Source organism: Staurois parvus, unplaced genomic scaffold (genome assembly GCF_062004578.1).
Source record: "Staurois parvus isolate SC_StPar_1 unplaced genomic scaffold, SC_StPar_1.0 ptg000768l, whole genome shotgun sequence".
NCBI lineage: Eukaryota > Metazoa > Chordata > Amphibia > Anura > Ranidae > Staurois > Staurois parvus.
This window is the reverse complement of record NW_028318564.1, coordinates 1-15738: the sequence shown is the minus strand read 5'-3', so window position 1 is coordinate 15738 and position 15738 is coordinate 1. Positions and strand designations below refer to the sequence as shown.

The window sequence follows — 15738 nt, the reverse complement described above, 5'->3', positions numbered from 1 at the left end:
ACATAGTGTATGTAAAGCTCTTTGCTCCCCCAAAATGCTAAGTGAAATCCTATTGAGGGGTTTTCCTGCAGAAGTGGATGGTTCCTGTGATGTATGCAAACATTTCTTGTCAAAACAAGACATGAACAATCCTTGTGGAAGATAGTCCTGGGTTCATGAACCCAGTGGACAGAAGGTTAGGGGCCCACTTTAAGGGCATATTTTTTTTGACAGGTCCTGTCATGTAATTTGCAGTTGCCTCCATGGCTGTTTGCCAGATCATTGCTGTTTAGACGAAACACGTGGCCTGAAACCCTAGCTCTATCATAATGGGTCCCTCTGTTTGCCACTACCTGGAGTTTTTTTTACTTTTGTAACCATTTTGACAGATTTCCAGGATGAGCCTCTTCTCTTTCCATATATGGAGTATCGTTTGGCTGAAATGCTGGTTCCATATAAGTAATGCCTTGAATGGCAACCCTTTGAGAGAGAGTGCCTGTTTTGTCCCTCCTTGGATAGTACATCAGGGAGACCGTGGTGGGTTAAAGTATTGTCCTCCAGAAAACAAAGGATTTCTAGTTCTGAGACTAGGAGAAGTTTTTTTTTTTTTTTTGTCCTCTGAGACTTCTGGTTAAAAACTCTGTCTGGAACACATTTCTTAAAGTGTCATGGATCTTCAAGTCAGCCAAGTCTGGATCTTTTTCCTTCTCAATGATGTGATGCCCTGTCTTGGAAATTTTGCTTTTAATGAATTTTTCCTTACCGTGAGTACCCGCAGTTGGTTGCGCAGCAATCCCCCATAAAGCTGTGCGAATTTCCCTGCAGCCGTATTCCGCCCTCCACTTACAGCAACTGCGGCTAAACTCCACAATTCCTGCTCCTCCAACTGGTTTAGCTCTTTTGAGATGTGGGGAAAATGGAGCTCCCGTGACCCAGGAATAATCAGATGACACTCTCAGGTTGGAGGTTGAATTTACTCTGGCTCTAACCCCAGACTCTTGTTTTATTAAAAGCACACACACGCCCCCCCACACGGGGGGGGGTCAGGTCAATCCCCTCCCACAGAACAATGTATAGGGGGTGTCCATACACGAGAATGTCCATCCTGCTTGGAGTGTAGTGTTTCCTCTTATCTATACTGAAAACCAGTTAAACCAGTCCTCCCCTCCCCCATAAGCTCTCTGTGGAGAGCAAGCTTCCCATCCTTTACATGCTATCAGCTCCTAGTAGTATGTTCACTCTCTGTACAAGCATTCCCTAGATTAAACAGTGTCAGTCTGTATCTGAATGGGCCCGATACGATCTTTATTAAAACACATCCATCCAGATACAGTTCAGGTCGGTAGTGGCTTGTAAGATATACATGAGCCTACACGCGAAGTTGGCACTGCCCGGCGCCTGGCCATACGAAGTCCATGTGGTACTATGCTGCTGATATGTGAATACAGGCCCGCGGCCTACCGCCGACGGCATTCGCATCGAATGCCGTGGTGGCATACACGCCAGTCTATAAGCGCAGATCTGCCATCTCATCCATTACCGAGCTGAGTACTGTAATATATACATTGTAAATGCGCATGGCCTAATTGCAGCCTTCAGAGCGTTAATTAAGCCACACGAGAGACATATGAATAACACTAATATATGACACATTTAAAGTTCAACCTGTAATACAAAATTTCCATGACAGCCCCCACTCATTAGAACAGGAGACATCCGGGGGCTTTTTCGGTCTTCTGGTCTCAAGAAATCTCTGAACGCCTGTGCAGTACTTCGCCGGCTGCTGTTGCAAAAAAGCAATAAACGCACATTATTTTTTCACCAGAAATGTTTTCCTTAAAGGTGAACGTAACCTTTAAGTTGCATATTTACAGTTTATGTGGCTTTTATTGGGGAAAATACATTCTTTCCCAAATTGAATGTTAAAAGCAAACAAAATTTTTAAGTACAACTCTCAATGACACAAAAAAAGTTGGGAGTCAAAATGGGACTAAAATCTACATAAAAACAATGCAATTATTTGCAATCTCATAAACCCATATTTTGTTCACAGTAGAAAGTATAAAACATATCAAATGTTTAAACTGAGTAAATGTTAAATTTTGAGAAACAAATAAGGTGATTTTTAATATGATAGCAACATGTCTGAAAACTTTTAGGACGAGAAAACAAAAAAGCTGGCAAAGTGGTACTAACAAGAGCTGTAAGAATATTTTCAACACATTAGGTTAATTGGCAACAGGCCAGTAACATAACTTGGTATAAAAAGGGCATTTGAGAGAGTCTCAGAAGTAAGATGGGCAGAGGTTCACCAGTTATGAAAGGCTGCGTCTAAAATTTTTTTAACCATTTCAGAATAATGTTCCAGTTTAAACATTCTTTCTGTTTTCTTTTGTGAATAAAATATTGGGTTTATGAGAATTGCAAATCATTGCGTTCTATTAGATTTTACACAACTTTTTTTACATTGGGGTTGTACTTTGCAAACGATATTTGTCAAGTCATTGACTGTGAAAATAATTTTCGTCCGAATGTTTGTATTAATATTCGTAAGAACATTTGTTCAAAAATCTATTAGTGTATAGCCAGCTTTAGCTTCACAAATGGATGTGTGATATTTCCATTAAAAGATGACTCATTGAGGTAGAAAGGAATTGGTTTTGTTTTTGGATTTTTACTTAGGTCAGCAAAATTTTAATGTATAATTTTCAGAATTTGATTTCAAAGTGCATTGTATTAGATGTAATGTACAGCCCGTGCTTGCTATAGTGTACGTGGGCTAAATACTGTATTTAAGATTTCCTCTGGCAGTTATTTCATGCATTCTCCACTTATCAGTATGCAGCTGACCATGCATTATGCAAATAAAAAATAAAAACTGAATGAAGTAGAAATTGCTCAGAGGAAGGCTTATATGTTTCTATTCTGTTTATTTACTTTCCCATCCCCTCTACATGGTGTTTTTTAATGTTCAAAAAGCAAAGCATCTCTTTTTGTAGTTAAAATAGAAACCTTTGGCTGTTTTCCAGCAACAGTGAATGAGAGGTGCACAGTGTGAAGTTGGCAATTAAAAGTAAAATAGCGAGACAAAAAGTGATAAGAAAAGTTATGGCCATGATATAAGCTGTTAGTGTCTTTAGGAGTAATAAAGAACTGGCAATAGCTACAGGCTTTTGGGAAGGAGGATGATTAATTCAAATAAACCCTCATGTACACAGCCTTGAGTTGGAAATATAGGTTTTCCTTGGTTCATCTATGAGATTAAGGCAAGTAGCTCATTTTACTGTAATAGAATAGGTTACAAAAGTTTTTGCTCGGGAGAAGAGCTGCACTTGTGTTGCAACGTGAAGCTGAAGTTTAGTTTATATTTATATATATATATATATATATATATATATTTGTGTTCAAAATAATAGCAGTCCGACATCACTAACCTGATCAATCACTGTTTTTGGTAGAAATGATATTTCTACATGGCAAATAATTTACTAGCAGGTGTAGTAGAGTATTAGAAATCCCACAGACCCAACAGTCATGACATGCATGCTGCTGATTCTGTGTAATTGAATCACTAATTGAAAGGGGCATGTTTAAAATAATAGCAGTGAAGAGTTCTATTAGTGAGGTCATTCATTCTTTGAAAAACAGGTGGCAATTATTGCCCTTATTTAAGGAAGGAAGGCAGCAAATGTTGTACATGCTGGTTACAGTGCATTTCTCTCTGAAATTCTGAGGAAAATGGGTCGTTCCAATGTTCAGAAGAACAGCGTACCTTGATTAAAAAGTTGATTGGAGAGGGGAAAACATATAAAGAAGTGCAGAAAATGATAGGCTGCTCAGCTAAAATGATCGCAAATGCTGTAAAATGGCAACCAAAACCTGAAAGACGTGGAAGAAAGCGAAAAACTACCATTCGAATGGATAGAAGAATAGCCAAAATGGCAAGGACTCGGCCAACAATCAGCTCCAGGAAGATCAAAGAAGGTCTAAAGTGAGTACTGTTACAATTAGAAGACGCCTATGTAAAGCCAAGCTATCTGCAAGAAGCCCCCGCAAAGTCCCACTGTTGAAATAAAGACATGTGCTGAAGAGGTTACAATTTGCCAAAGAGCACATTGACTGGCCTAAAGAGAAATGGCACAACATTTTGTGGACTGATGAAAGTAAGATTGATCTTTTTGGGTCTAGTGGCCGGAGACAGTTTGTCAGACGACCCCCAAACACTGAATTCAAGCCACAGTACACTGTGAGGACAGTGAAGCATGGTTGCAGAAGCATGATGATATGGGGATGTTTCTCATACTACGGTGTTGGGCCCATTTATCGCATACCAGGTATCATGGATCAGTTTGAATACATCAGAATACTTGAGGAGGTCATGCTGCCTTATGCTGAAGAAGAAATGCCCTTGAAATGGGTGTTCCAACAAGACAACGACCCCAAACACACCAGTAAACGTGCAACATCTTGGTTCCAGACCAACAAGATTGACTTTATGGAGTGGCCAGCCCAATCCCCGGATCTTAATCCAATAGAAAACTTGTGGGGTGACATCAAAAATGCAGTTTCTGAGGCAAAACCAAGAAATAGATTAGAACTGTGGAATGTAGTCCAATCATCCTGGGCCGGAATACCTGTTCACAGGTGCCAGAAGTTGGGTGACTCCATGCAACACAAATGTACAGCAGTTCTCAGAAACAGTGCTTATACAACTAAATATTAAGTGATTCAAAGGAAAGCAAAATCTTCAAACATTTTTCAGTTTATATAGTGAATGTTTGAGTTTGTGAAGAAGAATACAAACACTGCTATTTTTTGAACAGTCTAATATTCACTTTTCATCAATTTTTTTAGAGGAACAACACAAATTTGATGTATGTTTCTTCATGTTTTGATTTGGAATAGAATGTGTAGTGTTCCCAATGCATTTGTGTATATGGAAATAAAAGCTATTAGAAGGATTTTGAGCTTTATTCACTTTTTTCGACACACTGCTATTATTTTGAACACAAGTGTGTGTGTGTGTGTGTGTGTGTATATGTATATATAGAAAGTTTAAATAAACACCTGGGATAGTGCTTACAATAGATGGGAAGTGTCCCTTGTGCTGGTATTTTCTGTTGAAGTCTTCATTCTTCTGCCCTCTTTCCCTGGATACCTCTGCAGCTGTGCTTCATGGGTTAATACGATTAAGTGGATTTATTACAGACACTTGTTAAAGGGCTGAATATGCTCACACTTCCTGCCCCCTGCACCATTCATAAAAGCTGTACTACGTCACTTCTTTCAGTGAAAACGCTCTATGAATGGTGGATGGACAGATGAATGAAAGGCCTGCCTTCTCCAATCATAGAGCTTTTAAGCTTTTTAACCACTTACCCTCCTGAGGATTTACCCCCCTTAATGACCAGGCCTCTTTTTTGCTACTTGACGCTGCACTAATTCAACTGATAATTGCGCGGTCATGCAATGCTGCACCCAAATGAAATTTGCGTCTTTTTTTTCACACAAATAGAGCTTTCTTTCGGTGGTATTTGATCACCTGTGCGCTTTTTATTTTTCACGCTATAAACAAAGACCAAAAATTTTGAAGAAAAACGATACTTTTTACTTTCAGCTATAAAAAATATATAGTAAACTTAAAGTTGGTTATAAATTTAGGCCAAAATGTATTCTGCTACATGTTTTTGGTAAAAAAAAATCCCAATAAGTGTATATTGATTGCTTTGTGTGAAAGTTATAGGGTCTACAAACTATGGTATAGATACTGCAATTTATGCCATTTTTTTGCTATACAGCGCTGCGCTAGTTTAACGGACAATTGCGCGGTCATGCAGTACAGTACATAAATTAAATTTATATCCCTTTTTTCCCACAAATTGAGCTTTCTTTCGGTGGTATTTGATCGCCTGTGCGTTTTTTATTTTTTGCGCTATAAAAAAAAAGCTGACCATTTTGAGGAAAAAAAACAATATTTTGGACTTTTTTCTATAAAACATGTCCAGTAAAAAAAAAAAGTTAAAAATCAAATTTAGTCATAAATTTCTGCCAAAATGTATTCTGCGACATGTCTTTGCTAAAAAAAAAACCCAATACGTGTAAATTAATTGGTTTACGTGAAAGTTATAGCGTTTACAAATGGTGGGAAAGATACTCGGATTTTTAAATTTTTTTATACTAATAATGGCATCGATCAGTGACTTATGGCGGCGATCAGCGACTTATGGTGGGACTGTGGCGCACATTCTGACACTAGGGGGGGACTGACTAGGGGTCACTGACATCCCCAGTGACACCAATACAGTGATCAGTGCAAAAAAAAAAAAAAAAACACTGACACTGTACTAATGGCACTGGGGAGGAAGGGGTTAACTTTATTTACTGAAAGGGTTAAAACGTGGTTTTGCCCAGCCGTGCCGACTTGCCACCGTATTTCTACAGTGGCTGGTCGGCAAGAAGTTAAGGATACCACCGACAAACATTTGCAAACCATTGACCAAATCCTTTATTTTGCTTGCAGGTCCTGCAGTGACTGTTATACCGGTCCATTAGAGCTTAGCGGAATAGGTTCAGCTTATATTAAAGTGTGTCTCTGATATCTGTCTCATCCCTAAAATGAGTCTCCTGTCAGGTAACATATTGATGGCTGAAGTGTTGGTCTACAATGTAGCAATACAAAAGACTGCATGAATATGCCTTTTTCATGGTGAATATCTTTTGGAGCTCGCTGGATAATTTCATTATGAACATTACAGGTGGTAAAAGCACCCATTTACCACAGTAGAATAAAGCCTACACTTCACCTTAGTAGTTCGCCTGCCTCTGTTGCCATGTACCTGTTGAACCCTTGGGCCTCTAAATCCTACAAGCCTGCAAGAAAGTTCTCAAGCATGAATCGGCACACCTATTAATCATAGTGGGTAGATGTCTGTTGGCTCTTTCAGGCACCTGATCAGAAAGCATCTTGGATGCCTGGGTAAGGATTGTGGTGTGCAGGCCAGAGTCCAGCTTTTCGCCTCTTCACTGATTTCATGTTGTCCAGCCTGCCTGCATCTCCATGCTGCTCATCTTTAACCAGTTCCCAACAATGCTATACCTGAAGGACAGCTACAGTGCGGTTGTCTAGTTCTGGGACGACGTCAATGGACGTCATTCCAGAACACGATCCTTTGCACGCCCCCAGCGCTGCCGGTGATAGCTGTGTCCTACAGACACAGCTGATCATGTGATACGGTAAACAGCCAATCACAGCGGCCTTTTACCACGTGATCAACTGTGTCCAATGACACAGCAGATCACCAGCTAAATACAGTTGCCAGTTATCGGCTGCACTTTCCTTACGCTGTCACAGTGTGAGAAAAGTGCTGCTGAGAACTGGCAATTGTAAGCAAAGGGATCAGCACTGGCCATTAGGGCACTGATGATCAGTGCCCAGCAGTGCCACCCACCTGTGCCCTTCAGTGCAGCATCATCATTGCCAGCTCATCAGTACCCATCAGTGCTGCCTATCAGTGCAGCCTCATCAATGCACATCAGTGATGGAGAAGAATGACCTGTTTGCAAAATTTTATAATAGAATCAAAGAAAAACTTTTTTTTTTTTTAATTTTTTTGCTGTATAGTGAAAAAAATAAAACACCCAGTGACGATTAAATACCACCAAAAGAAAGCTCTATTTGTGTGAAAAAAATAACAATTTCTTATGGGTACTATGTTGCATGACAACGCATTTGTCATTCAAAGTGCATCAGCGCTGAAAATTGGCCTGGGCAGGAAGGGGGTAGAAGTGGCCAGTAGGTAAATGTTTAACGACCTGCCGACCGCAGATAGCCGAATGACGGCTACACTGCGGCCAGCCAGTTCTGGGAGGGTGTCATATGATGTCCTCCCAGAATGCGCTCTCCTGTGCGCCCCCGGCGATCTCCGTGATCGCTGTGTCCTACGGACACAGCTGATCACGTGATGTGGTAAAAGGCTAATCACAGCGGCCTTTTACCACGTGATCAGCCATGTCCAATGACACGCTGATCACCGGGAAATGCAATTGGCGGTTCTCGGCTGCAATTTCCTCACGCTGTCAGAGTGTGAGGAAAGTACTGCTGAGAACCAGCAGTTGTCAGAGCAGGGATTTGCACCGATCATCAGGGCACTGATGATCAGTGCCCTGATGATGGGTGCCCAGCTGTGCCACCCATCATTGCCACACACCTGTGCTCAGAAGTACCACCTACCTGTGCCCAGCAGTGCCACCCACCTGTGCTCACCCACATGTGCCTACCAGTGCCACCCACCAGTGCCCATCACTGCAGCCCAGCAGTGCAGCCAGTCAGTGCCACCAGTCAGTGCCCAGTGGTTGTGCCAGTCAGTGCCCAGCAGTGCCGCCTATCCGTGACAACTCATTAGTGCTGCCTATCAGTGCCGCCTATCCGTGCCACCTCATTAGTGCTGCTTATCAGTGCTGCCTATCAGTTTCCATCAATGCTGCCTATCAGTGCCGCCTATTAGTGCCCATCAGTGCTGTCTCATCAACGCACATCAATAAAGGAGAAAAATTACCTGTTTTAAAAATTTTATAATAGAAACAGAAACTTTTTTATTTTTTTCAAATTTTTGCACTTTTTTTGTTTATAGCGCAAAACGTAGAGTGCCCAGCGGCGATTAAATACCACCAAAAGAAAGCTCTATTTGTGAGAAAAAAACGATCAAAAGTTCATATGGGTACAATGTTGCATGACTGCGCAATTGTCAAAGTGCGACAGCGCTTGGCCTGGTAAAGAAGGGGGTATAAGTGCCCGGTAGGCAAGTGGTTAAACAAAGGATCCATTGCCTTTGTTCTTTTGACAGAGTTTTTATGCCAACGTTTTCACTGTACCAAAGCCAGAAGAGGGGCATGCACTCTGAATATCTTTTCATACTCAAAAATTTAAAAGAAAAATCCTGACATTTTCAGTCAGGATTGGATCAGCATTTTACCTCTAGTACCATCAAGGTACAAATATTGGGCATTGTGATCTTATTCACAAGATCTATGGCCTCCAATTTTTTTTCTCTTTTTTTTTTTTGGTAAAGAATATGATGCAGGGTCTCATATGTGGCTCTTCTTGTACAACCTTCTGTGACTCCAAGGATATGTTTGGTTTTGTTCTCTCTTCAAAGAATGCCTTTTGAACCTATTGGAGATAGTCCTCTCAGTTCACTCACAAGGTTGTCCCTTGTTGCCATCACTTCTGCAAGACACGTCTGAGCTGGTAGCCACATTCTATTAAGATCCCTTTTTGGAGTTCACAAGGATGGGGTAATATTGAAACCTAGAACCTTCTTTCATTCTAATTTGACAATTCATCTCTGAAAGTAGTTAGGTGGTCTTTTTCCTGTTCCTTGGGGGCCCCCTCAAGATACCAACGGTCACACCTGGACACAGCTACGAGATCTCAGAAAGTGAATGCACTCAAGTCACCTCAGTTGAGATTGCAAACACTTCAGCTTTATTGGCATAACATCAGAGTTTTTATACTGTAGTCTTTGGGCAAACACACCCTCAGACCATCCAATCAAATACATGTACATTTTTTTACCTTAACTCAACAATTATTTGTATGAGGCTTGCATTTTCACTCTTCTGCTTTATCTATCATGCCATATCTGGTCTAACGCCCAGACCATGGCTTTAATCTGACCCAACACCCAAGTTGTGGTTAAAACTTTTCAGAAATGAGAGTAAACCTTATCTGCTTTTTTGTAAAGTTTGCAAAAACACTCATTTCTTCATGAAGCTGGCATAGACAGTTTTTTGTTAGTGTGTACATATCTCATATATGTATGTTAAACTAGCATCTTGTATTAGTGTATACAAAATGGATTCAGTTATATTCCATTTAATCCTTTCAATCTCAACCAGGACAATGTTCTTCCATCTATGTGCCTGACTCCAGTGCATCAGAAGAAAAGTTCCCTTCACTGCCAGAATAAAGTTTGTGCGGTACAGGTTTAACTATCATACATTGCTTCTTTTAGAAAGACTGATAATTTTTTTTTTTTTGTTTTTACTAATGGCCACAGTCTTTAAATCAATTTCTAAAGGTTAATTTTTTTTTTTTTGAAAATGACAAACGTGCCTATACTTAACTACTGTGTTTAGAGGTTTTGCACAGAGCAGTCTGTCCTCCTCTTCTCGCATCCCCCGCAGGCTCTCCTGGCACCTCCTATCTGTTGGCTGCCCCCTCATGGAGCTGCTGCTTGGCCCCACCCCCTCTCCTCATTGGCTGGCTGGCTGTGATTGACAGTAGCGGGAACCAATGGCTCCTGCTTGCTTACTCAGCCAGTGAGCATGCAGAGACCCGGGACAGTGGAGATTGTCATTCACATCGCTGGATGACGATGAGGCTCAGGTAAGTATTGAGGGGGCTGGGGGCACTGCTGCACACAGAAGGTTTTTTACCATTCATGCATATAATGCATGAAAGTAAAATACCTTCAGCTTTTACAACCATTTTAAGGACAAAGTTCCACCATTTCCTGTCAAGGGCACACTATTAGGTCTGTGGGTGCCTCTTGGGCTTTTATTCATAAGGCATTTGTTTCCCAAATTTGCAAGGCTTGACTCCTGGTCTTCTGTTTTACCAGGTTAATGTTTGGGCCTCATCTGATGTCAGGTACCGGACATCGGGTCCTTCAGGTAGTTTTTTGAGTTGCAGGCTGTTTTATTCTATTTTTGTAATGCGGGCCTGTTTTCCTCCCCTCACTGCTTTCACTGCTTTTGAACATCCAAATCATAGAATAACTTCTGATTCTGTGTTTGTAATGATTAAAAAAAATTAAAAATAAAACATGATTTTCGTACTAAATTTAACCACTTGCCTACAGGGCACTTTTACCCTTTCCTGCCCAGGCCAATTTTCAGCTTTCAGCGCTGTTGCACTTTGAATGACATTTGCGCGGTCATGTAACACTGTACCCAAACAAAATTTTTATCATTTTTTTTGAGACATATAGAGCTCTCTTTTGGTGGTATATAATCACCACTGGGGTTTTTATTTTTTGCTTAACAAACTAAAAAAGACTGAAAATTTTGAAAAAAAAAAAAAGTTTTTTTCTTAAATTCTGTTATAATATTTTGTTAAGAAGTAATTTTTCTTCTGTAGTGTTGGGCACTAATGGGCATGGACAGGCATCGCATCACTTGTGGGCATTGACAGACATCACTGATGAGCACTGAAAGTCAGCAGTCATATGGCACTGATAGGTGGCACTGACCGGCATTAATAGGTGGCACTGTTTGGAACTGTGAGATGGCACGTATAGGTGGCACTGGAAGGCAGCTCTGATGGGCACTGGTAGACATTGATATGTTGCATTGATGTGCACTGATGAGCACTGATTTGTGGCATTGATGGGCAATGACAGGTGACACTGATGGGCTACACTGGTCATCAGGACTCTGATCATCCATGCCCTGATGATCATTGTAGATGTTCGCTCTGAGTAATGTCCATTACCGGCTGTGCTCTCCTCACGAGCTGTCAGTGGGAGGAGAGGACTGCCGATAACCGACATTTCCTAGTTATATGTGATCAGCTGTGATTGGATGACAGAGCTGATGTCATCAGCTCTTTACAGTGATGGGTAATTCTGAGGACACAGCACAGCCAATCGCCCCCGAGGGCGGGAGGCGGTTAAAATCAGTTTCCTGGTGTTCATTAGGGGTTCAGGGGTGCACATTTTTTTTCCTGCAAAAATATGTGCATTTATTATTTCTCAAAAGGAGAACTTGGCCTTTAAGGGTTAAGATTGTGTTTTGGCACTAGAAGTTTTGAAGGAAGAGCATTTCATACCATGGGGTTTCTTATATGTGCACAAACAAACCTTTATCAATATCTTGGAACAATTTTGAGACACTGATTTGTATTGTGTAATTACTCTTTTGTGTAAATAATCGCACTTCAAATTAGCTCCTCCTAAATCCCAGTTGTTTGGCTAAACAATGTATAGATATTCACTAATGTTATTGTATTTGTTTTACAAAGTTGAGTGCTGCAGAATTGAAATATTGTTTCATTTATTTCACTGCCTTGTGTGTGACAAATGCATCAAATTTAGCTTATGCACCTTTTTGAGTTTTGAGCTTAGTTTGTTTTGTCCTACAAAAACACATCTGTTTGCTATGTTTGGTGTAATAGTGACAAATAATAACACCGCAAGTCTGGTGTGCTTTTGCACATTTTTGTAAATGTTTGTAAAGTCTCATGATTATGTGTGCATTCACGAAAAGCTATAATGCAGCCTTAAGCAGTTAAGTATTCTAGAAAATCAGTACATTTCAGAGAAAAGTTTGTAATGGAACACCTTAAATTGGTAATCTAAAAGCAAGTTTAATGTAACCAAAGTCTTTCTTTCTTTCTAGTTATTTGATGTAATCTCCACGAGTGAAAAGCCTTTGTCTGAGCAGGATTGGTATCATGGTGCAATTCCTAGAGTTGAAGCACAAGAGCTGCTAAAGCAACAAGGGGACTTCTTGGTGCGGGAGAGCCATGGGAAACCTGGTGAATATGTCCTTTCTGTGTTTTCAGATTCACAGAGGCGGCATTTTATCATTCAGTTTGCTGATGTACGTCTGTGAAAACTTTATTATATTTGTGTCTTTGAATAAAATCTGTCTCTTAAAGTCATCCTTTTGCGAAATACCGCCCCACTACCACCAATCAAGACCATCTTGCTTACATATATATATTTCTTTTAAATCAAGTGATTTGAACCCTATTTCAGGCAAGTCATATTAACAAATATCAGAGTATTGTGACTCTTGCTAAAAGGAAGAATTGGTATTTAGGAAGAGCTTATTGACCAGCTGTGCTTGAATAACTCATTGGGACATTTAGTAGAGGTCACAGGACAATGTGATAATACTTTTATCAGAGGAAACCTGAAGTACTGATTTCTTCATAAAAGATGAAAATTTGAGCTCTTCCTTTTTAATAGGTATGCACTTTTTAAAAGAATTCTCAAATGAAGAACATTTTTTTAGAATGCTGCTGATGACCTTTTTGTGTAGAATTTAGCTGCATTCTTTAATAATTTGTTACCCTGAACAGAATCATAAACAGAATCATGAGCAAACCATAGTGATGTCATATATCCTTTACTGCATTCTTGTGCCAGATTGACAATGCAGAAAGAATTGGGATCTCAAAATCAGCCTGACAAGCAGGTAGCTATGAATAAATGAATTAACATGTGAGCCACTGGAGTCAACAATTTAATCAATTATTGTATTAGGTCGCAGGTTCCCTTGCTCACCCTTATATAATGTGTGCTAAATGGAAGATAAAAAATGAAAAAGATATAGTTGCCGCGCTCTAATACTAATAATCCAATTATAGTAACTTATACTATAAAGTGCATATTAAGTATACCAACTCAATAAAAATATTGGTGTCAACTTATAAATTAACCTGTAAATTACATCACCATTACAAGTCAAATAATGATCACACAGAAAAGGACCAAAAATAAAATATCCATATATAAATGTAAAAATAGAAGTCCAATTATGATATTAGATAAAAAAATATATATATTTATAAATAAATCAATAAATATAAATCAAATAAATCAATCTGTCTCCAGTCAGGGCTGCAGTATGCAAGGTGGGAATGGTAATGCTGCTGGTGAAATTTGTGGATGTTGTGAAATGGAAACATATATATTTTTTTTTAAGTGAAGTGAGGAGCGGTTCAAGGAGGGAGATCCCTACACCCACACAGGCTCATAGAGAAGCTGCAGAATCCCAGTTATACAACTATAGGCTGCCTGGAAGGAGAGTATATTGACATTTATTTTGTGCTGAACTTATATTCACTATTTTTGCACAATTGCACATTGGACAAATTGATTTATTTATAAATATATAATTTTTTTTAATCTAATATCAAAATTGGACTTCTATTTTTACATTTATATATGGATATTTTATTTTTGGTCTTTTTCTGTGTGATCATTAAGCAGGTAGCTATGATTTTCAGTAGAATAGGCCCACAATGGCAACCCATGTGTTGAGATTTCTTTTGATGGAGCAGGATGGTCAGGGTTGATGGGTTATTTTGTTTTACCATATCCTTACAAATCTGAAATAATCATATTTCTGTATATTACCCTATATCATCATCATCCTATTTAAGTGAACCCTTTTGTGACCAAAGGCCATTGATGCCTAGATGCCCAGGCCAAATTTAGGCGGACTTTTTTTTTTTTTTTGACATTTTTATTATTGTGCTATTATTTTAAATAGTCAAATTATTTCTAACAGCCTTTTAAATGGATAGTACTGTTGATGAGCACTGTAGCATGAAAAGGGCTATATTCATTCTCAGGCACTTTGATTTTTGTCAGCTGAGCCTCCAGCTTGAGGTTACTATGTCAGAGCTGACTTCTTGATTGCATAATTAGAAACCACTCTGATATGGATTGAGAGAAAGTCACTACACAACATGTTGGCTGCTTGCTTCAAAAAGGGGGTGGAGATGGTGGGGGAGGGAGCATATAAATTGCATGAGGTATCAAGCTTGGCAACATTAAAGGAAAAGTAAGGCGAAAGCTAGGGATGCACCGAAATTTCGGCTACCGAAACATACCTGCCAAAAATAGCCGATAGGAAAAATTTAGCCGATACAGGTGCCGATAGAGAAGACTGTGTACTGCAGATGTGAGGGGACAGCTGAGACATTCTGGAGAGGAGCAGTGTATACAGTGACTGGCTGTCACTATATTTCAGTGCTGGTTTTTAAATGTAATTACCGGCTTTTTTTTTTTTTCTTCACTCTAGCTCACATAATTAGCTGTCACTTTCCCCCAGCTGAAAGAAACAAAGTTTCCTTTTAGTTTACTTCCTGAGATAAAAGAAACCATTTTCTTTAACTCTAGGGAAAGTGACAGCTAATTCTGTGATTCATAGTGAAGAAAAAAAAAAAGAAGCCTGCAATGACAATGAAGATGACAGCCAATGAGGGAGCTCCCCCCCCCCCTACAAAGAGGACCTGTCACTCATATGCAATAAAATAGCAATAAAATCATTAGTTAAAAAAATTAATAAATTAAAATATACATGAAAGTATTAAAAAAAATGTTGCCTCTCCACCCCCACATTTTGGTTCGGTTTTCATCCCCATGCATTCTGAATTTTTGGTATCGGTTTCGGTACCAGAATTTTCATTTCGGTGCACCACTAACGATAGCTATTTTGGCCCTAATTCTCCTATGAATCACAGGAGTGCAGTTCTGCACTACTGTTGCCGTTTTCAGCCAACAGCAGACTAAAGCCTGTTGGCTGACGTCACTCAGCCAGTCCAGGCTCTGGAAAGATGTGACTTTTGAAGTCTGGTTCCATCCAGGTGCCTGGACAGGAAACTGGCTCAGCTTCTCAGCGTGTTGCTAAGCGCCTGAGCCAGCTACTCCTTCTCCCTCCGCAGCCTGGTGCTTTAGTGAGTTCTGGAGAAGCAGAACAGATAGTTGGTGACTGACAGTCTGTGAATAGAATGCAAGATGTTTTATGAATGGTTGAGGAGGAGGAAGGGGGGGGGGGGGGGGGAGTTCATGTAACTGCTACTACTGTACTGTTCCAGACAACGTTAAGCAGGAGAGCCCAGAGGATTGAAGCTGATAGTAAATATGTCATGAAAACAACTAAAAGTGATTGTCGGCGTTCTTTAAAACCTCCGATCCTCCTCTTCTCGGGTCCCCTGCTAGCGCTTCTGCAGGCTGCTTACTA

General features: G+C 39.9%; 1 protein-coding gene across 1 annotated transcript in view; it reads left to right on the top strand.

Annotated features, from left to right (window-relative positions):
- Positions 1–12594, top strand: part of LOC149444889 (tyrosine-protein kinase Fer-like) — a 148340-nt gene extending 135746 nt beyond the window's left edge. Inside the window, exon 13 of the mRNA XM_089654426.1 lies at positions 12379–12594. Within this exon, the coding sequence (XP_089510552.1) occupies positions 12379–12594 (216 nt within the window). The remainder of the gene's footprint in view (positions 1–12378) is intronic.
- The last annotated feature ends 3144 nt before the right edge of the window (positions 12595–15738 follow it).